Source organism: Mesoplodon bidens (assembly GCF_964165515.1).
Source record: "Mesoplodon bidens genome assembly, chromosome: 15".
Classification (NCBI taxonomy): Eukaryota; Metazoa; Chordata; class Mammalia; order Artiodactyla; family Ziphiidae; genus Mesoplodon; species Mesoplodon bidens.
Window position 1 is genome coordinate 81,262,110 of NC_138171.1, and position 21,325 is coordinate 81,283,434.

Consider the following 21,325-nt stretch of genomic DNA (forward strand, 5'->3'; position numbering starts at 1 on the left):
AAAAAATAAATTCATTGCCCTGTACTTCCCCATGGCCACCACACTCTCCATCTGCATCCCTCTCCCTCTCTTTCCCATGCAGGACAGGGGTGTGTGTGTTCGGGGAGGTTGGTGAGGAATGTTCTGAGCAAAACATAACTCATCTCACATTTCATCTCCTTTTACCTGGGCTTGTGAAGTGTATTGTTTCATGTCCGTTTGGTCCCCGCACCAGAACTCGTGTGCTAAGATAGAAAAAGATTGTCATTATCCTCTCTGAAATACCAAGCAAAGTGTAATTTTGCATGGACAGTCAATGTTGACAATCCCAGTTCAACTGATGTTAACATTTCAATAAACCCAGTGATACATGATCCCCCTCATTTAGGACAGAGATTTTCATCAGTGCTGAAAATCCCATGTTTAATAATTGCATGCTATTTTTATTTTACTTGAGTTTGTGTGTAAATAGAAAAAATAAAATCAGCACGCTTTCCTCATTAAAGACTTGATGGGGAGGGAGGGCTTAAAAGTGGACATGAATTCAGTGTGCAGAGTTCCAGAGAATTTTATTTGTTTAACTGTTGCTTCTTATTTCTGGATATTTATAGCCATACCGCCCCGATTTGGTGCTTATAGTCACCCTGAGGGCTGGTGAGTATGGCAACCTCTTTCTAAATAATATGCCATGGACATGGGGATTTATGATTCCATACAATTATTAGTATTTTATCACAGCCTTGGGCTAAGTGCCCTGCTGGCTAGGGTTGAGAGTATGGACGAAACCCCCTTTGAGGTGAAGGCCACTAAAGAACAAATTGTGCAGCTAAAAATAAAATAATTTGGTACATAAAAAATAGGTTTTACATTTCTGAGCTTTGCCTGGACATTGATCTCCAAGATTGCTTTCTTCTTACAACTGCTAGAGAGGCATCCACAGTTAAAGTAGAGGTGACTCCTGGAAACTGGGCTGGAAAGGGGTGCTAGGGGAAAATTCAAGAAACAGAGGCCCTGGGTCGACTGTAAATGTTAGATGGGCTTAATGTTTTAAAGCATGGATTAATTGTACCTGGTATCCTGTCAGTTTGAGTTTAAAATTCTTTTGTGTGCTAAGAACTTCTCAGAAATAATTGATTTAAGGTATTACCACATGCCTCTGTATGCTTTAGCAATCTGTAGCTGCAAGCAGACCCCCATTCTAAGTTTAAAACAAAAGTCGATCATTGCTTCTTCCTCCAAAAAGGGCTGTTTTACTAGCAGAGTAAGTTATCTCTATATTTATTTCAGTAGACTATGCTAGATTTTCAATAGAAAATGTTTGAGTTTTGTAACAAGGGAACAATGTTTGTTTCCACATAGGAGCCTATAAACAAAGTTAAAGATATTGGGGAATTATCAACAAGAGCAAAATGAAAAAAAATAAGAAAGCTAGAGAGGAAAACTGGCTAGGGCAAGGTCAAAACCAGATTCACTCTCACTGTGTTGAAAACATTCCCGGTTTTCCCCAATTCCAACAAGTAGTTCAGTGGCCTGGTAGAACCTTCAGTGAGTCTTCATTGCTGTATCTTTCTGCAACTTGATGAAAAGAGAAATATTGGGTAATAACGGAGTAAGAAAAAGTATCTAAAGTGGTATTTGATGTACCATGGATGAAAAGCATTGCAAACTCAACTTGCTGTTTCAATTTTTCCCCTCTTTTGTCCCCACTTCTCCCTCTTTTGTTTTGATATTCTGTTGACAGAATTTGTCCCCTCATGGTTTAAGTACTCACTGCTTTGTAGAGAGAAAACAGGTGAGTCATAAGACGTGTCTGAGCTTCTAGCTATAAAAGGTATTGATTAGCCTAAAGCTATCCTTAATGGCTTTAAATGTGGTCAAGAAAATATAATTATATATCCTGACATGTTAACTAACTAGAAAGATAAATACATTATTTTAAACTTCCTTACGTTTCTGTTGGGAGCGTACGTCGCTATAGCTGCTTTGTAAAACTGGCAGAATCTGCCAGAGTTAAACATCTGGATAACCTCTGGACCCGTAGCCCCAACTCCTGGGTGTACTGTCAACAGAAACAAGTGCTTGTGTTCACCAAGTGGCATGTATGAGAATGTTCATGGCAGCTTTATTCACAGTAGCCCCAAACTGGAAGTAACCCAATTGTCCATCAACACTAGAATGGGTAAATTGTGGAACATTCATTCATGCAATGGAATACAACACTACAACGAAAAAGAATGAGCTTCAGCTCTGTGTGTGGATATAGCATGGATATATGGATACATGGATAAATCAGGCAGGCATAATATTGAACAAAATATAGACAGTGCACATTGTCCACGTATATGAAGTGGAAAGACAGACAAGACTAATCTATGATAATAGCAGAGGAAATAGCAGTTCCTTCAGGGGATAGATATTGACCTGGGACAAGGTAGCTTTCTGGGGTGTTGGAAATGTTTTATATATTGATTTGGAAATGGTTATATATATACATATGTGTGTGTATGTAAAAATTTAGCAAGCAATTTAAATACAAAAGTGAATTTTTAAAAATCTTGTATAAATTGTATAAGTCGGCTTCACCATTTACAACAAGTTAATTTTAATAATCCTAATGAATGAGGAACTAAGCAGATTTGGAGTGACAGAAGCAGATTCTACGCACACCTGGGTGCATGTGTGTGCACACACACACACATACACACACACTCACTCTGTGTGCTTGGCCCTGAATTATTAATGGCTGGTTCGGCCTCATTGACCCTCATACTTGGAAGAGATTTTGTATGTCATCTAATTCAATGATTCATCTGAAGCTTGTCTGCAACCTTCCCTCTGGGTGGCCATTCTGCTTTTGTGAACCAAAAGTCCCCTGGTGACCAGAATACGGTCGAGACCTTCTGAGGCAGGCCTTACTGTCATCAGGAGCCCTTCCCTGGGCAAAAATCTGCCCTGGTCTATTCACTGGCCTTGCTCGTAACCCTGGGGGTCTTGCAGTTAAGTGGACAAAGGATCATGCTGTTGCTGTTTACCCTTAACATCATACTTTATGTTGTATACATACACTGCTGAAAAGCAAGTATGTTTTCAGGGATATTTATCTTGATATTTACCTCCCCTTTTGATTAATTACAGCACATCTTCCCACCAGGAGTTGTGTTTTCTCAAATGCATCTTCTCAATAGTTTTCCCTCAGGGATGAAATAGGATAATGTGGATACGTCATTCTGCTTGGACATCTCAGAATCCCATGGCCCTCCCCATACTCTAGGGCTAAACACCCTTGTCTTCCCAGTAATTAGCCTTTCCTGCTGTCCATACAAAGGCTCATGATCCACAGTCCATTCATTCAACACATATTTATTGATCATCTTCTATGTGCCGGCAATGTTTTAGGGATACAGTGATAAGTAAAAACAGGTGTGGCATCTGTCTCCTTAGGGCTTTCACTCTATGAAGAATTATTAATCAAACGTTTATATAAATCAATGTCAGATTGCAACTATGGTGTGTGCTGTGAGGAAAAGGTACGTGGTGTTATGAAAGCATAAGACGGGTAGTCATCCGTATCGAGGAGCCTTCCCTGTTGGAGTGTTGGCTGAGCAGAGGGCAAATGTTAAAATAAGCTGGGGAAAAGAGAGAAATATCGTTTCAGAAAGAGGAAACAGCATGAGCAAGGCCTTATAGTAGGAAGGTGAAAAGGAACATGCCACATTCAGAGGACAGAGAGAAGGCTAGTGTGGCTGGAATGAGAAAGCAAAGAACAAGACAGCATGAGAGAGAAGAGTCAGACCCCTCAGGGGAGACATGTTAGCATTAATTTGGGGGGTGGTTTGAGGACAGAGCAGACTTCAAATGCTTGTAAAGGACGTTCCTTGGAAAGAAGCTGAACAAACTCAAGAGAACAGGTTTTAAGAGAGTAGCTTTGGAATGGAAATACTACATCCAGGTCCAGGGTGTGGTCTGGGGAGGAGGGAAGGTGGGAGTTGTTGTCAAAAACGACCAGGTCAGGGAACTGGCAGGTCAGGTGCTGGGTGGGTCATCTTCCTGGATGCTGAAACCGCCCAAGGTTATAACAGTCCTTGAGGGTGGAGATGAAAACGATAACTCAGTGCCAGAGGTTTGGAGATCAATGGGAAAAGAAGAAAAGAACAGGGTGGTGTAAGACCCTTCAGAGAGATGCTGTCTGTAGGACCCGGTTACCAGCAGGGGAAGCAGCCAGATATTGCAGTGACTGGGGAGCAGGTAAAGCCAGAACCAAAAAGTCAGGAAGGATTCCTTTTGTGGAGGAATACGCATTGCATTTCTGGTTCTGGAGCCTGTCAAGGGGAGGCATCTGGGTCATTACAAATGTTGGTGTTAAACTCAGGGAAAAGGTGGACTGAAAAGCCTCCTCTGGGTAACCCCTAGCCACACATGCCCATCCTGGCTGCCTTCCTTTACTTTGCAGCCCACAAGAACTCCTGCTTTCTCCCCGTCTACTTTTCCTCACCTTTTCCATCAATTCCTTGCTGCTCACAGCTTGCTTCAGCTTCCCACGTATAGTTCCCTCCCCCAGGCATTCTATCTTTTCCTAGAAAGCCTCCCTCAGTGCTCTTCATCTTTGTCCCCACATCCCTAAATGCCCTTGTCCTGCTGTGTTGCAGTTGCCTCTTATTTCCTCCCCCCAGACTTTGGGCTTTAAAGACAGGGACTCATTAAAAGTGTGTCTATCTGTCTATACATATATATACATATGGGTATATGTATATATACATACTATTTTCTAGTTAAATAATAATTTGTTTAATGAATTAGCTAATCAACAGGTTTTTCTAACTTTAAGAGTTTTACATTTTGAAGCCTTAATTTAAGGAAGGGATGAAACAATGCAAAACAAACCCATAATCCCAAATGTCATAGATGAATTTGCAAATTTGAGAACTTTTGCACATTTTTCATATGACAGCGATTCTGTCTCTCATATGACAGTGACCACGTGGGGCTTGGCCCTGCTTTATTTTGTCCCCTTTCCTAATATACTCCCTAACAAAGCATGTAGAAACCTAATTAGAAAAGCAACATTTATTTTTGGAAGTGGGGACGAACAGCTCCTCTCTCTTACTTCTCTCTTACATTTTCTCTGAAAGTCCACTGGGATTTAAACCATTAGTATGAACTACTGGAATATGTATTTGCCTTCCAGTAAAACTGGGTCTTTTAAATCTCAAATCTCCCCATTTCAACAACACCTCTCTCTTTCTTCGTCTGCATGAACAATGTCACGGGAGCCTCCCTGATAAGATGATGCCCTCGTGGACATATTGGTGGATGATGCTTGTAGCATCAGCTCAGACATCTGAGTTTAGCATGTTGGGGATGGCAGACATTTAATGGATGCTCCTAGAAAAAGGAGCCAGGGGAGGTCAAATAGGTAGGAGGAGACACAGAAGAAGGCAGTGTTGAAAAATCTAGGAGGAGAATCTGCAAATCTATAGAGACAAAGTAGATTAGTAGTTGACAGGGGCTGGAGGGAGAGGAGACTGGGAAATGACTGTTAATGGGTACAGATTTTCTTTTTCGAGCAGTGAAAATATTCTGAAATTAGTGGTGATGATTGCACAAATTTGTGGACATATTAAAAACCACTGAATTGTACACTTTAAAACAATTTAAAAATCTTCTTTAAAAAGTTCAGGAGGGAAGACGTATTGAAATATGAAAAACTAGTTAAACACATTTAATACCAAAGAAGATGAAGAATTATTGAAAGGCTATAGGCCTTCTTGATTAGGAAGCCAGTGGTGAGCTTGAAGAGAGTAGTTTCAACAGAACAGTCACTCCCATCTCTTCTTTCTGCCCCATAAATAAGTAACTTACAAGGTTATTCTTTCACATATGTTTATCTCATTCTTGGCAGAATGTCTGATGATTCTGCAAGTTCTCGAATGTGCTTGCTTTATATACGCTAAAGGATGAATTTTAGAAACTTTGTGTGCTCATGTTCACTGATGTATTATAAGTGCATCATTCTTCCTGCCCTTCTAAAACCAAACCTGTACTACACAATCAGGTCATTTCATATTGTCTTCATGTGAAACATCATTTCCAATGGCTCTAAATGGAACAGGCATTACCTTCCTTGAATTCGCACAATAGCTTTTAGTGGTATGGCTGTGTGACTGGTTTTTCGCTGTGTCTTGTGGCAGCTCACTGATGGAGTGCTGCTGAGCTCGTGACCCTGGCTCAGCCACATGTAGTCTCTGACCCACGTTTACTTGATTTGTAAACTGAGGGTAATAAACATTAATCTGACACCTCATATGAGAAAATTGTATGAAAATGTTGTGGAAGGTATTAAGCAACCGTAAATACATTTTAATAGGCATCATGTAACTGAGAGACAGTTAGTCCTTTATTGCCTTTTAGCTCTAGATGGGCATAGGACCAGCCCCCCCTTAATGCCTTGTATATTGGATCACAGGCTTCATATACTGTGATGCGCAGTGTAGAGTGTATACATTACTGAGGTCTCCCTTGCTCAGTACTAATTGGTTGAAATGAATACTGTTTAAATGAGAAAAACCCAGTATCACACCATGATTGACTTCTCTATTGCCTTTGCCTTTTTAAAAAAATTGTTTTATTCTGTTCTTCACTTAGGTTTTCCAAACGAGCCTGCTGCAGTCATTGCCCTCAGCACCATTAAGGAATGGCTGGCCAAGAATCAGCACCAGGTAGGAGAAAAACACCATCAGTGAGCATACAAGATGCTGGAATTCGATGATCAGTTTCAAAAAGGCAGATACATTTATTCCATAAATATCAAGTTGACCTAGTCATTGAGCCAAAGCTAGCTGATGCTGCTTCATTTGGGTTACATGGGTGATTGAATATTTTCCTGTAATTAATTGACTGAAGGGATTATGTTGATTGGTTTCAGTGGTGAAGATGGGCAAAATGATCAGATTCATTTAGCCATGATCTCATTTTTATGTCTTTAAATAATATGGATTTGTGTGTAAAGGAGAGAACAGGGTGGATTTTGTTACGATGAAGAATTCAGGGATCATCTGGTGCTATCTTCCTTAAAGAGTTAAGTTATCTTTGTTGACAGGGGATTCTTGGTGTTTGGTAATTTTTTCAGTAATCTAAGATCTCTTTATAACTAATCACTTCTATAAAGTGACTTCTGAGTGTGACTTCTGAGTGTGCTATTGGATAATTGATAGCTAAATCGTCATGATCAGGACAGCAAATAGGTTTCACACAACACACAATGTTGTGCATTTTTCTTCCGATTTTGGTTTCCTCCTCATATACTCACATGAGTGCTGTAAAGAATTTTGTTCCATTTATGATGGCCCATGGATATAGCTTTCTCCTTGGTTTTCACTGGATTATTTGGAAATGTTTGGATATGGAAAGAGACTATGGGAGTTTCCTAATGAGAGATAGCTCTTGGTGCTCTTGTGTGTTTAAAGAAACAGCAGCATCATTTTTGCTAATTACTGTAATTTCAACATTTTTAAAAGAGACACGAACATTGTGAATTTCAAGTAGAAGTAAAGACCGCACGGCTAAACATACTTTGGTGCTTGCTGTTTCTTTTCCTCTGACTTTGAAAGGTATACATATGACAACTTCAATTTAGAGAATAACTTTAGTAACCTCTAAGATGCAGAAAAAAATAACTAAAATAGCCAGTTTACAAAACATTTCCTTGACATGTATTATTTTATTTTCACAACAATCTTACAGAACCTCTAGGATAGGTATTGCTATCATTATCCTCATCTAGAATCAAAAGGTTAAATGACAAGCTCAAGGCTTTGGAGTCTCAGAGCCAAGAGTCTGACCTGCCTCTCCTTGGAATGCCCCTGAGGCCAGGGAGAGATGTTCAGTCCCTTTGAAAACGGGTAATCTTCAGTATGTCTCTCGGTCATACTAAAGGCTCCTGGACCATCTGCTTGGCAAAAATGTAGTGTTTCAAAGTTAAAAACTAACAAGTGAGCTGGTATATTGGTATAAATTTATCATTTCCACGAAAATAATAATCCGAGGATATTTCCCACTGTTGGAAGTTCCCATGTGCCATCTTGGCATGTGATGGGAGTAAACATAACTATACAAAACATCAAGGAGTTGATGACGAAGAGCAAATGTGTTGGTCACATTTACAGCTCATTGACAAATTTGACTGATAGACTGTCTCTAAACTATTCAGAAAGTTATTTTTCCTAGATGTTTGTTAGCTTAGTGTTTCCTACTTAATGTTTTTTTACTCTGATCTCCTTACTAGCCTATTCTGTCTTTGAGTCCTTTCTTTTGCTTTCATATTCTTTTCTTGCTCATGTCTTCGTTTCATTGTAGAAAATCTAGATAATTTGGATTGAGAAACACAACTTAGTTATTGCCATTGCAACTAAGAATGAAGAACGTGTGAGTTCAGAAAATCAGGAGAAAAGAATATCAGAGTTGGCTATTAAAAAAAAAAATTGACAGCATGTGGCATGATAACGTTTCCTAAAGCTCCCAGTTTTCTCAAGCAGAAACTTTACTAAAGAAACAAGTGAGCAAAACAAGGGGTCATTACGGAAACGAGCAGCGGAAATGGGGCACTGACTCCTACTTCCAGATGGATGCTCTGCGTTATCATCTGCAGTTCCATGCATTCCTCATTTGTCATGCCGTCTAAAAACACTGTTCCTTGTGAAATAGTGATTTCTTCACTCCACAGTCCTGAGGCACCCCTTTCCTATCAGGAAGTTAGCCTAAGCGGTGTTTCTACAGTGCCCGTTCTGTTGATCCACCCTAGGGACTCACATGCCACCTGGCTATCGGTCTACGGAGCAATGTATGTATTTATACGTTTTTCCATAAATAGCAGAAGAATAGGATGTCTTTCATTTTTAAAAGCCACAAATAGCTTGATACTGGGAGTTGTTTGCCCATTATGGAGGTCACGTTCAGTGATTTCAAATACCCCAAGGGGGCAAACATCCCACAGCTCAGAGCGCTTGCAGTTAAGGCTTTCAGGAAGTCACCTTAGGGGGCAAGGCATCTGAGATGAAGATTCCAAGCCGGAAGATCAGTGGGTTTCCCGGGCACTTTGAAACCTGGAAACCCTAAGGTATTGTACTAATCAGGCCTCAGTTATAGTGTGACACAAACCTGGAACCCCCAACCCTCTGCCAGTGATAAAGCAGCTGACAGCTGGGCAGAACATGGCATTCTGGGAGCTCTAATTAAAGCTGTGGCCATGGGCAGCCGTGGTTCAGAGGAGAGGTTATGGTTCACCTGAGACCAGGCCCCAGCTGCATCTCTGCGGATCTTTGAGGATGTCATTTTCCAGAAACCTTCCCATTCATTTACTTCATGGGAATTCCCTAATCTCCCCTCTCCTGCCCACAGACCCCTCCTCCCCAAGCCGAACCCCTGTTCTGGGGTGGGAACACTTAAATGGAGGAGCCTCTGGTTGATCTTTGAAGGCCCTCTGTAGGCACCTGGCTTGACTTGGGGATCACTGGCAGGGAGGACCCCCAGCTCTGCATTTTCAAAACCAAAATCAGTTTTCTTCCGTGTAGGAGGAAGGTGGAAGTTTTTTCTCATAGCATGCAGATTTTGGACCTTTGCCTAGCATAGAATACTTTTTAACTGTGCTTTTAGCATGAACAGATTGTTGTTAAAAATGTGAAATATCATCTACTTGTCATTTAAATTGTTTACTCTGTGCCTTCCAAGGGAAACACGACCCTTGTGGTATTGCTGTTTGTCACTTTGGGTAGTGTGCCTACAGATGTGGCAGGCCATCCTGAGATGCTGTGTGTATGTGGCAGTGTGGCACCGCGACAGACGCCCAGCTCTGTACCTTGTTGTGAGCCCAGGTCCCAGACTTTATTACCCAGTGTGGTCTAGGCCCCAAGGTCAACTGACAGCAGCCAGAGAGCAGAACTATTTTTGGGCTCATCGTTGATGTTCTTTAGAAGTTAAGAAACTGGTTTCTGGCTTCACTGTCATCCTCCCCTGCCTTCCAACATTCAGACACACAATCCTCAAAGTATCGAAAAGGGTGAACACATTCCTCTCCCTCAGAACCTAGAATTGGGAATCCACTGAAGACAGGCACAGTCAGGCTCCTAAAAGTTTCATCCGCTGTTCTCGTGCTAACTTGACAAGATCAGGGTCACAGCCACTTGCTTCCTCACCACAGATCACAGAGGAACCGTTGCACTTTAGCTTCTGGTGCCAAGACTATTTTATTCCCCTTCTTGGCAGAGGTTTTTGAACATATGCAGTGTTAAAAATTGTGTGTCACTTTTATTTCAGAATCATATTATGGATCACCAAAAACCCCCAAAAAAACAGTGTGAGGTCTGCCTTATGTCACTGACACAGAACACCTTAGGATCTGTGTGGTTCTTAACTGGGGGGCTTAAATGAAACATGAAATGATGCTTACATTTCTGATGGGAAAATTATATACTTCACACCAAGTTTCAATTCCTGTGGACGATTGTTTACAGAAATGCAAAACAAGCACCATCCTTCAATTCTGCAGAAGACAGTGGTGTGGTTAACATTCAGAAATCTGGAAGAAGAAGATGAGGTGCCCCGTGTTCTCCTTGAGGGGGTGTCTTCTTATGTCTGGAAGCATCGTTTGAATATCTGTGCTGGCCTTAGTTTCTGGAACAATTTAAGTTTAAGATATGTGTGTATAGAAAAACAAATTCCATCTTAAAATCTTCACATTCTGTGCAGGAATGTGGTTATGGTACTAATACCCATCATCCTAATATGCTGCTGTAAAAATGTATCCTTTGACTAAGCCCAAGGCTGGTCTTCAGGTGGAACCCATGATGCTTATTGCCTGTGACATAATGGAAGAAAAGTATTCCCAGACTTTGCGCGTGTGCCGTGTTCCTTTTGCTCTTCAAGAAACCTCATGACTTGCAAACAGTTTGTTTTCTCTCTCCCTCCATCTTCTTTCTTCCCTCCCTCCCTCCCCCTCTTTTACACACACACGCATTCACTCCCCCACTCACTCACTCATACACATAATACTTTTCCGTTCTCAGGCTGTCTTTGTTGAGGTTTGTGACAGTTACATTGGTGGTCAGATGTGAGTTTTGGCTCTTCATCTTGTGATTCTAAATACCCATTGTCAGAATAAAAGCCATGTCCCAAGGTAGCTTCTGCCTTGCTTGGTGGGAGACAGTGTTCAAGCGCCAGGTGTCACCATAGACTGCCCACCTGAGAGCTTGCCAGTGGGCAAATCCACTTGCCTCTCCATCCCCACGCTGCTTTAGCATCTATTCCCAACAGGCACGCCTGAGTTTTGCAGCCAGAAATTAGAGCCTCTTGCTGTTGTTTCTGGGTTTCATAATCCTGTTCCCATCAGTAAGAATCACAAGAGATGGAATCATATAAATTGTGCCGCTATAGTTAGTGAGCCCCCTGCCAGTTAGCCAGTGTGCCTAGGGTAGGGAGGGCTTTACTCAGACACTTCCAGGCATTGAGGTAAGGATGCCCAAGCACCCTTTTCCGTAATCTAACTCTACATGGACAACTCTTTTAAAGTCTAATGATCCTTTTTCTCTTAGCAGGGGATGTCTCTATAATCAAGGCCCCAGGGTGCTCTAGTAACATCAACCTACAGTCCCAGGTAGTTTAGGGGTTGATTTCTGTGCTGACATATAAATAGCACATGTCTTCCTCTGCCAGCCATCCTTAACCCAGCGCAGTGTCCGTTGTGCCCCTGTTACTTTTAGATAAATAGAATAGAATGTAGAGGGAACCTGAAAATATACTCTGTCTTGGGTAGCGGGGATTATATTAAAATAGGATTATATTAAAATAGGGTAACTCATACACATAGATACCGCCACTGAGCCTGGGGTTTCTAGGAAGAGTTCTAGGAGATGTAAAGTAGGGATGTGAAGTAGCTAAAGAAGGGAAACCAGTGTTTTCCAGCTCTGATGTGTCCCATGACTTGTGTTTGGGACACATACTATTCATATTTCTATTACATCTTCCCAAAACTTTCTTCAAGGTAGGTGTGTTTATCTTTAATTTTATAGATGTGGCAGTTAAGTTTCAAGGGAAAGACAATTCCAAGGTCAACTAGTTGGGTACCTTGGTGTTCTACTATAACCCTGCTTCTGTGCCCAGTGGCAGTTATTTCAAAATAACCAAACTCAGTCACTCAAAGTATTCTACATCTGTGAGCATGGGACCCAAAATCAGCTGATGAGAGTCTTCTCTGGGGACTTTTTTTGCAAACTGGAGTTGGGAAGGGAAAATTAGAGCCCACTTTGGTGGTGGAGCAGGGCCATAGGAGCTGCCAGTGGTCATGTTCCCTGCCATCATTTTTTGGGGGGCGGGGATATCTACTTTAGGAGGATATTTTGCTGAAGGTGTCACTGATTATTGGGGAGCTTGCAGAGTCAACAAGCCCATTTTGCTGGCTTGAGTGAAGAATCACAACTGAGGCAAAGTGTTGGTTCTTTTAGCAAAACAGAATAACCTCCTATTCGTAGTATTAATATCTCAAGCTAATAATTCTGAACTAGAGAAAAGGAAAGGTTGAGAGTAATTTGGAAGTTTTTCCCCCAAACTGCATGTTTTAAGTAGTTTATTCTACCCCTTTCACAGAACTTCTCTTATGTGGAACCATTGCTTTCAATGGAATTGCTCCAGGTCTTTCAAACATGTTGGGTTGGGAAAAAAATATTTAGGGTCACTGTTCTCAATAGCAAAGTGAGTAAGAGCTCTTTTAAAAATGCAGGTTTTCACTACTTACTTTCATGCAGGGGGCAAATCATAAGCTTGTTTATTTTCTGATGGCTGTGTCTTCCTCTGTATTGTAACCTTGTGGTAAAGAAACATGTGAGTTTTAATGGAAGCCAGTACTGGGTAGAAACCAAGAATAAGTAGCATGAGACAGGTGAAGTAGAGATTCTCTACAATTAATATTTAAGTGAACAGTCCTTAAAAATGGAGGAAGAGGTTTGCTCAGATGACATGAGCAGAATGTTTCTAGAATTGGGATTTGTGTTTTTGAAAGAAGATGGGTCTCTTTGCAAAATATGAGTTGGAGGTCCAGAGACTATAGGACAACTTCCAAGCCTGCAGGATTGTATCAAGGAGGCCACCATGTAATTGTAGCTCCTGACCTCTTTCACGGAGCCAAAATGAGACTTATGGCTACTGGAAGTTGGGTGGGAGGAGGTAGGGTGCAGTTCACTACTGGCTATTAGTATCCCAAAGAGGGAGGTTGGTATAAAAATTAGAACATTGAATTAAAAGTCAGAAAATTTGGGTTCTAGTCAGATTAATCTACTCTCTTGATAACGGTGGACAGTTAAGTCCATCTCTTGGTACTCCTCATCTGTAAAATGGAGAATGTGGGCCATGTTTCTTCCAGCTCCAGAACCATCACCACTGGTGTTGTCTTCTGGAGCAGTCCCACTGATGTAGCCGCAGTCATGTCTTTGCCCAGGTCATCATGGCACAGTCAGACCAACAGAAAGCTTTGTCCTCTCTGATTCTCCAGGCGATGCCCCAAAGATCAAGCATCATTTACATTTGCTGTCAGATGCCTTTAAGATGATCCTTAACTTCCAGATGGGTGTATCTTTAGAGTCGGTATCAACAACCTTGACCCACTTAGTGTAGGAGAAGAGGCTTCCATGTTGCTTTTCTGTAAATGATCTGGATTATATGGTGGTTTCAAAGTAGACAACATTTAAAACTCCTTATGAAATTAAATCTGATTATCCAAATGTTGTGACATTTTTATAAATAGAAAATACACTTCTGAGCATGTGGTTGGATCTACATCTGACACAGGGATAAAAATGACACTGAGAGGTCCTGCTGAAGGACATTCTACAGCCATTTTTGTAAGCTGAAAGCATGTGCCTTCCTTCTTGCTGGGCAGGGGGGAAAAGCAACCCTTTGCCTTGCTCTCCACTTGAATTGAATAGGACTCATGTGCTGCCCTGATTGAATGGAAAATCAGCAATCCTGCCACTGTCATCTAGCTCAACTCAGGAAAGAACAAGAAAGATACTTTCTCATTCTGGTGGGGTTAAATGATTTGCCTGTGAGAGGCAATCTTAGCCAGATCTCTGCTTTAGGTGGAAGCTGTGGCCAGATGTGTAGCCATCTCATTGCTTCTCCTAACACATTTGGACATAGGGGTGGCCTCTGTGGAAACCGTACCTCCTTTGATGGTGACACTGCTATTCAATACGGTAAGAAACGTGAATAGGTCTGGCAAAGACATCATTTCTCCAATCTCTTCGCTCCTCATCAAAAAAAACATACTAGAAAAAACTTAATGAGAGTGGACCTTTGGACATACAATTCAGTTTAATCATGGACAAAAGCTAAATTGGAGGAGGTAGATTGTGAGCCTAGCGATAGACTTGCTAACACGTCCCCTCAATCAGATCAAGTTCTCCTTATTTCTATTCGTGGACTCCTTAGAAGGCCCATCACATGGAAACTTGAGGGTAGAGAAGAAAACTGTAGTGTCTTTAGTCTACACCAGGGAGCCTCCACCTTTTAGCGAGGAGACTGTTAATTTGCGTGAAGCAGGGAATAGAAGAATATTGGAGGATTTACGATTTCCTGAACTTGTGGCGAATCCAAGTTGCTAAAGGCTGGTCAGAATGAAGTGCTCACATCTGTAATCCTGAGTTTGAAGACCTTAGGCAAGGAAGGTTGATCCTGACCTACTGATCTTAGACTTGGTTCTGCAGCAAGGGTTGCAACCACCTGGCATGTAACCTGCTGGGCACCAGGGCAAGTGATGTCCTATGGTGAGGAGGTGCTGCCTATGTGCACTCTCTTAAAAAAAAAAAAAAAAAGACAAGAAGAGAGATTTTAAATGATGCGAGTTTATTTTCATTTTTACAGTAAACCTTGGCATGAGATAAGAAATATGAATTCATTGTTCTTCCAATTGGTCCAGATTCTCCTATATTTCTTAGCTTCTTTCTGCATCAGTGTAATGAGAGTACATGAAGACTTTTTGTTGCTGTTGCTTCTCTGACATTGCTCCTAAATATTAGCCAGAAACTTCATCTCTTGCTCAATGGGGACTTTAAAAGCTCCAGCAATCTCTCCTAAATCTGGAGGAAAAACGGGCTTTGTTGAACATATTGAGAGATGTGTCAGTTTCTAACATAGGGCCTTCCTAAAGAAGTTTAAAGAATAATTTTGCCTGTGTGAATTTTTCACTTTATGTGCTGACTTTACAGCCTGATCAAGGCATAAGAATAACTCAACTGCATTTATTTTTCAACATAATTGTTGGCTGTTTCTAGCCAGTAGATCTTCCCTTAGTCTGGGCTGTTTTTCCTGCCTGGTTATACACAGAAGAGATTGCCTAATGACCCAGGCATTGCTGAGCTTGTTGGTAAGACACTGACCTGGGAATAAGGAGATTGCAGGAGATGCTATAACCACTCTAGGACTGTTCTTCATCTGTAAAATAAGGTAAAAATTACCTAAGAAAATGATTAAATCAGGTACCAGCACCATAGTCTAAATCTACTGCATTGCCATATCTGGTAGGATAGCAGCCTATATTTTAAAACATTTCTCCAGCTAGTGGTTGAGAATGATTAGACCAGTTACTCTCAAAGATCTTTTCCAGCTAGAAATACTAAGGTGCAAGCTCATATTTATTCTCCTCAATGTGGGAAAGGGTCTGCTGAGAACTGAGAGTAAGTCTCCCTCTAAACCAGCATGCAGCCGACCTTCTAACAAGGGATTAGGAGCCTTGGTGGGGCTGTATTGTCTAGAAGGTACCAGAGTGGCCACCATAGCCTTTTCACTGATGAGCACTTGTTTTTTCCATCCTATAATCCCCTTTGACATGGGTTGACAAACAATATTGATCATGTCTACATATAACATGTAACTGCCACTCACATTAAATATTCATGGGATTTGCTAGCCAGCTTTCTGTGGCACCCTACATGTAGTAGGGGCCTTTTTCTCTCTTTTAGAAAGCATTTTAATATATTTCCAAAATCTTGTTTATAATAATCATGGTCTCTGGATATGTGCTCGTATGCCTCCATGCATGAGATATATTTAATAAGGTAGTTAAAGTCATCAATGTATAGAACCGAATCATTATTTGAGTAACTATTATATTCAGATGGCAGGTCTGTCTCTTGGATCTTGTATAATTATATTGGTTCCTGAAAAACCTTTTGAGAATAAAGCACTCAGTCACATGAAGCAAATTAGTTCTCCTTGGGCATGAGGCCACCATTTAGCAGGGTTACAAGAGAAAATTTTCTGATTGGTACAGTGTTGTCCCTCACGGGAGCCTGTTTACACCACCCACCTGTGGATTGGCCCCTGGACATGCAGATATGTGTCACCCACAGTGTTTCCAGAATCTCCTGCCACTGACAAAATTAACTCTCTTTAAGGAATTACAAAATAAACCATTGTACTAAAATTCATTGCTGAAAATACTAACCATCTTAATATCTTCTGCCCAGAATTCTGCTCTGAAAACAATTAGAGCATGATGGGCTGTGTGTTTGACAGACCAAATTGAGCTACAAATGACCTGGGTGTGCTTCAGTTAAGCACAGGGCAACTTAGGAATGTATTAAGTTGAGTAATCATCTCATATGTTTTCCCCCGGGTTCAGTGACATCTACAAAGTTCATTTTTCTAAGAAGTTTTTCTCTTTACAAATTTAAACTCCAGGGAAATAAGGATCCATATGTTCCTGATTCATTTGCACCAACTCATCAAAATATTCTTTTCCTTATAAGTTATTGGATGTCTGCAGAGGATTTCGACTGTTTTTTATAAGTTCTTTTAAGCCTTTCTGTCTAGAGGCAGGAAATGGCCATTTGCCAGCATCGAGTGAACCCCCCAAACAGTCATGTTCTGTGCAGGAGGCAAAGGAAGAAGAAAATTCATCCCTTGCTTCTAAGTACAGTTGAATAATGATTTTCCTTGGTGGGGATAAATGGATACTGTGGAATACATTAGTAGATTTACTAAATGCGTAATTTAAAAAAATTCCATGAGGTGGTTACAGCAGGAATGGGATTTACATTGTCCCCTTTACCAGTTACCTGTGAAACTCCTTAGAGCAGTTGGTTTACCCAGTAACACGGAGCCTTGACCTAAGTGAAGCGTGAAATGTCTTCAGTGTGCACTCAGAAGTTATTTGCATATATGTGTGTGTGTGTGTGTGTACCAGAGATTGATTGATGTAGTCTAACAGTATTTCATACTGCATTTTGTACTTCTCTATGTTGAGTTCAACAGATCTACTTTTGAGGCTCAGAAGTAACATGCCATCCTACTCCATTACGAATAAGTGAACTCTTTGGTCTACCAATGATAGCTAAGGATAAGTGGATTTCAAAAACAAATCAACTTGAGCTTGATTCTTCACTAACTATATATTTTTTTCATATATATATTTAATGTCACACATGTTGAGTAATTGAGTGCTTCCTTTGTGTAAGCACTGTACTTGGACAATCTCATTTAATTAACGCAGCAAACCTATGGGGTCGTCATTGTAATCCTTCTATTTTATGGGTGAGAAAACTGAGATTTAGAAATCTAAGTAAAATTTCAAAGACCACACAGCAAATGAACGGCAGAGTTGGAATTCTAACTCAGGATTCCAGGTTCATAACCATGATCATCGAAAGCGTCATTTTGTTTCTTGATGATGATAGTAGATTACTATTTCAGAGATCTCTTTTGAACGCTTACAAATCTACAGTCTAATTTGGATTTCTTCTGCCGTGGCACCACCACACTGTTGCTTATATGATTTATGTAGAATTGCTTGTTAATATTTTTCTGAAACAAAGAGAGCAGGTCGTCAGTTTGGCCATCTTTTATTTGTTTGTTTTTTTGATATTGAGCTGCATGCAAGCTCAGGAAATTTTTAAATCTCCCTGAGGGTAGATAGGCCTTGACAGTGGCTCCAATTTCTGAGAGATTCCCCCTGTCTTTATTTAGAGCACATGCTTCTTGAGATGACAGATTCCTTTACTTACTCCTGTCATGTCTGCTCAGATACTGCACCTTTGGGGAAGTTTTTCCCTCACTCCCCCATGAAACCTTAGGAAAACTTATGAGTATCACAACTTTGACTGTAACTGGATTTACCTGTTAGCTTTCCCACTGACTTGAGGACAGGGACTCAAGGTGTAATTTCACAGATGAGCCGTGTGTGTGTGTGTGTGTGTGTGTGTGTTGAATCGAGGGAGCCTGGCAAATAGAAAGCCTTGATAAACACACATTGACTGAATGACTATTTTACATTGTCTCTTACGATGACAGAGCTGAGTGTGCGTGAACCTGGCACATCTGTCTCATACAGACCTTTTTTCCATGTCAGATGGTGAGCATGCTCAGTAGGTTTTTATCTCTCTTTCAGGTATATTCCAAATTAAGAGTCTAGTCTTGATCCCTATGACTACCCCCAGGTAAGCTGGAAACCAGCTCTCCTGTGCACAGCCCCAGCCAGGTCCCAGATGTGGCCCATCCAAGGATGGCTGGCAGTGCATTGGGATTAGACAGCTTTGGGCTATTGTCTAAAAATGGGAAGTTATTCAAGGAACAAGCTGGAGAAATTCAGTATACCTGGAAGCTCATCCTCTTTCCTGAGCCCTTGACCTGTTGAGCTGTAGCTGGTGAGTACAGTAGTTAACTCCTTTGTCTACCTGGCCTTCTGTTGCCCTGCAGAGGCTCCTATGATTTTTAAGCACCAGGGCACCTTGGCCTTTAGGCAACCACATTATCTTTTTTTCAATCAATCTACTTTTAAATTATTTTTTAAAAATCTACCTGATGTCAGTATTTCCATTCCTAGTTTTGAAGTCTGATATTATTTTTAAAACGTTGTGTATTTCCATATAACCCCTTTCAGAAAGGAAAATATGTTCTTCAGAAAAGCATTGGCAGTATAGATTCATGTGTAATTCTTTCAAAAGCAGCCTAGTCTTCATTAATTTATTTAGCAAATACTCAATAGCTGGTATGTTCCATGCTGGGTGCACTATTTGTACAAAGATGGCTGATACATAGCTGTTGTCCTTACCATCTGATGGAAGAGACCACACAGACAGTTGTCACATGATAATGAGGTGAGTGCCAGGGGCAGATGGTGCCCAGAGCATTGCAGGGCGCTGGGCAGAGAAGAGTCAAGGAAGATTCTGGGGCTTCCTGACTTAAATGGACGAGAGGTTGGAGCCTGCACGTTCCTCCCAGGGCTTCCATTCCCCTGGGAGTAAAATCCAAATGCCTCCCTTGCCACATGCCCTTGGTCCACAGACTCTTAAGAGGTCTCAGGGAGTTCATGAACTTCGGGGAAAAAAATACAATGATTTTTATTAACTTCTAACTGTAACTTAGCACTTCCTTCCTTCTTGACCGTAACCACAAACCACAGTGGATTCAGCATGTCCTATGACTTTGTCATCAATAGAAATCAGATTTCCTATCACATTACAGTTGTGGAGATCTCAAACCACTATTTACCCTCCTTGTGACTTCAAATCATCACTACATCTTGCTTAAATGTGTTAATGGAGAAACACACATTTGGCCATAGCACACACTATTTCTAGGGTGTTGTTACCTCCATAAAATGGTTTCCTTTGTAATCTTTTATATTCTTATTTATTTAAAATCTGTATTCTAAGAAGGATCTATAGGCTCCAGTCAACTGCCAAATGGCTGGCTCCATGACACCAAGGAAAAGTCTCTGTGGTCCTACCTGTACTCTTTTTCCCTTGCTGGCTGCCCCTCAGCCTCACTGGCTTTCTCTTTGAAGGCACCCAACAGGCTCATGCCTTAGGCCACTACCACACAGGTGCAGAGCTGACAAACAGCCTGAATGGACGAGAGTTTATTGGAAACAAACTGACAGAGATGTAGGCAGTGTCCGTTGGCCTCCCCACCCTCCTGGGACTCATAAGCAGGGATAAGCGTGACTTTTTTTGAAGAGCCAAAAATACAATTTGTAGAATTCATTGACAGACTATGTGCTAAAAGTGCTTAGGCGCAGGTTGCTTAGCTATATCTTGTTGCCTAACCCTGCTGCCTGGTTCACCCAGTAAAGAGGAGCAGTCATTATTTGCACAATGTGCCAGGTACAAACTACCGAAAGTCTGGAAATTAATACAGCCAGCGACATTCTTTTCAAAGGCACCTACAATCAAACGAGACTCCTGGGAGAACTTGTATCACACCCTTTTGGGGGCCCAAAGAGCATGCTTTATGAGGGGGAAAAAAGATAATGGGTTCATTACTGCCAGAATGCAGTGTCTTGACACACAGTTTGCAATGTCTGAATCTGACATTTAATAGCTGAGATGATAGTGACTAAATACTTCTCGAGGTCAAATTCAGGCAGAGTTCCTGAAAAGGTGAGGAACAGCTGAGATCTGTAATGACAAAGCTAATGAGAAGATTGATGCCAAGGTGGTGGCAACAGGACGAGCGTCCAAAATAGCTTGTGAATGATTTATCCCCGTGACGGTGGAGCCAATTGACAACAGCAGAGTGCTAATTAATACCAACCACTGGGAAAATACCATCAATTGCTTTGGCTCTGGGTTGGCAATTGCAAACTCTTAAGCAGAGGCCAAATTATTTTCCAATAATTCTTCTTTCTAGACCTAAATGTTATGGGCTCCCATCCTTTTGCTCTTTTTCCTCCATCTCCAGCCGGTTTGATTTGAAACCCAAAAGGAGAGAAGGAAAGAAGAAAGTGGAGAAGGGGTTGGAGGCACGAGGAAGAAGAAAAGTTAACCAGAAGAGAGGGAAGGGAAGAAAGACACCCCCGTCCCATGTTCTAGTCACTTTACACGGGAAAGGCTCACTTCTGTTCCTTCCCAGTTTGTGACTGATTATGATAATATAATAGCTACCATTTATTAAGAACCTGACACAGGCTTGACATTTTAACTGCTTTACATAGAATGACTTCGCATTTTTTATTTACTATGTGCCAGACATTGTCCTAAGTATGAAACCTCACTTACCACCCTTTCAGGGTGTGGGGACTATTCCCCTGTTTTTTATCAATAAGGAAACTGAGGCAGATAGAAAGTTAGTCTCACTTGAAATATGCTGTCTTGTTTGAATGAGTATGAGAATTTCCTTAAACCAATTTCATGTGAAAGCAGTCTATGAGGTATAGTTTGCTAAGAAATACAGTTAACACAATTTAAGGGAAAATGTTAAGAAAATAAACATTGTATTGAAATTAACCCTTAGCTCTAGTTATGAAAGAGAAAGGAATGGAGTCTCACTCCTCAAATGAGTGAAATGCCAGGTGACTTGGTTTGAA

At 41.1% G+C, this 21,325-nt stretch overlaps 1 protein-coding gene across 1 annotated transcript in view; it reads left to right on the forward strand.

Moving 5' to 3' along the window:
• The window catches only part of MACROD2 (mono-ADP ribosylhydrolase 2), a 1,988,024-nt gene that overhangs the window by 1,447,962 nt on the left and 518,737 nt on the right, over positions 1-21,325 (forward strand). Inside the window, exon 8 of the mRNA XM_081256147.1 lies at positions 6,622-6,695. Within this exon, the coding sequence (XP_081112273.1) occupies positions 6,622-6,695 (74 nt within the window). The remainder of the gene's footprint in view (positions 1-6,621; positions 6,696-21,325) is intronic.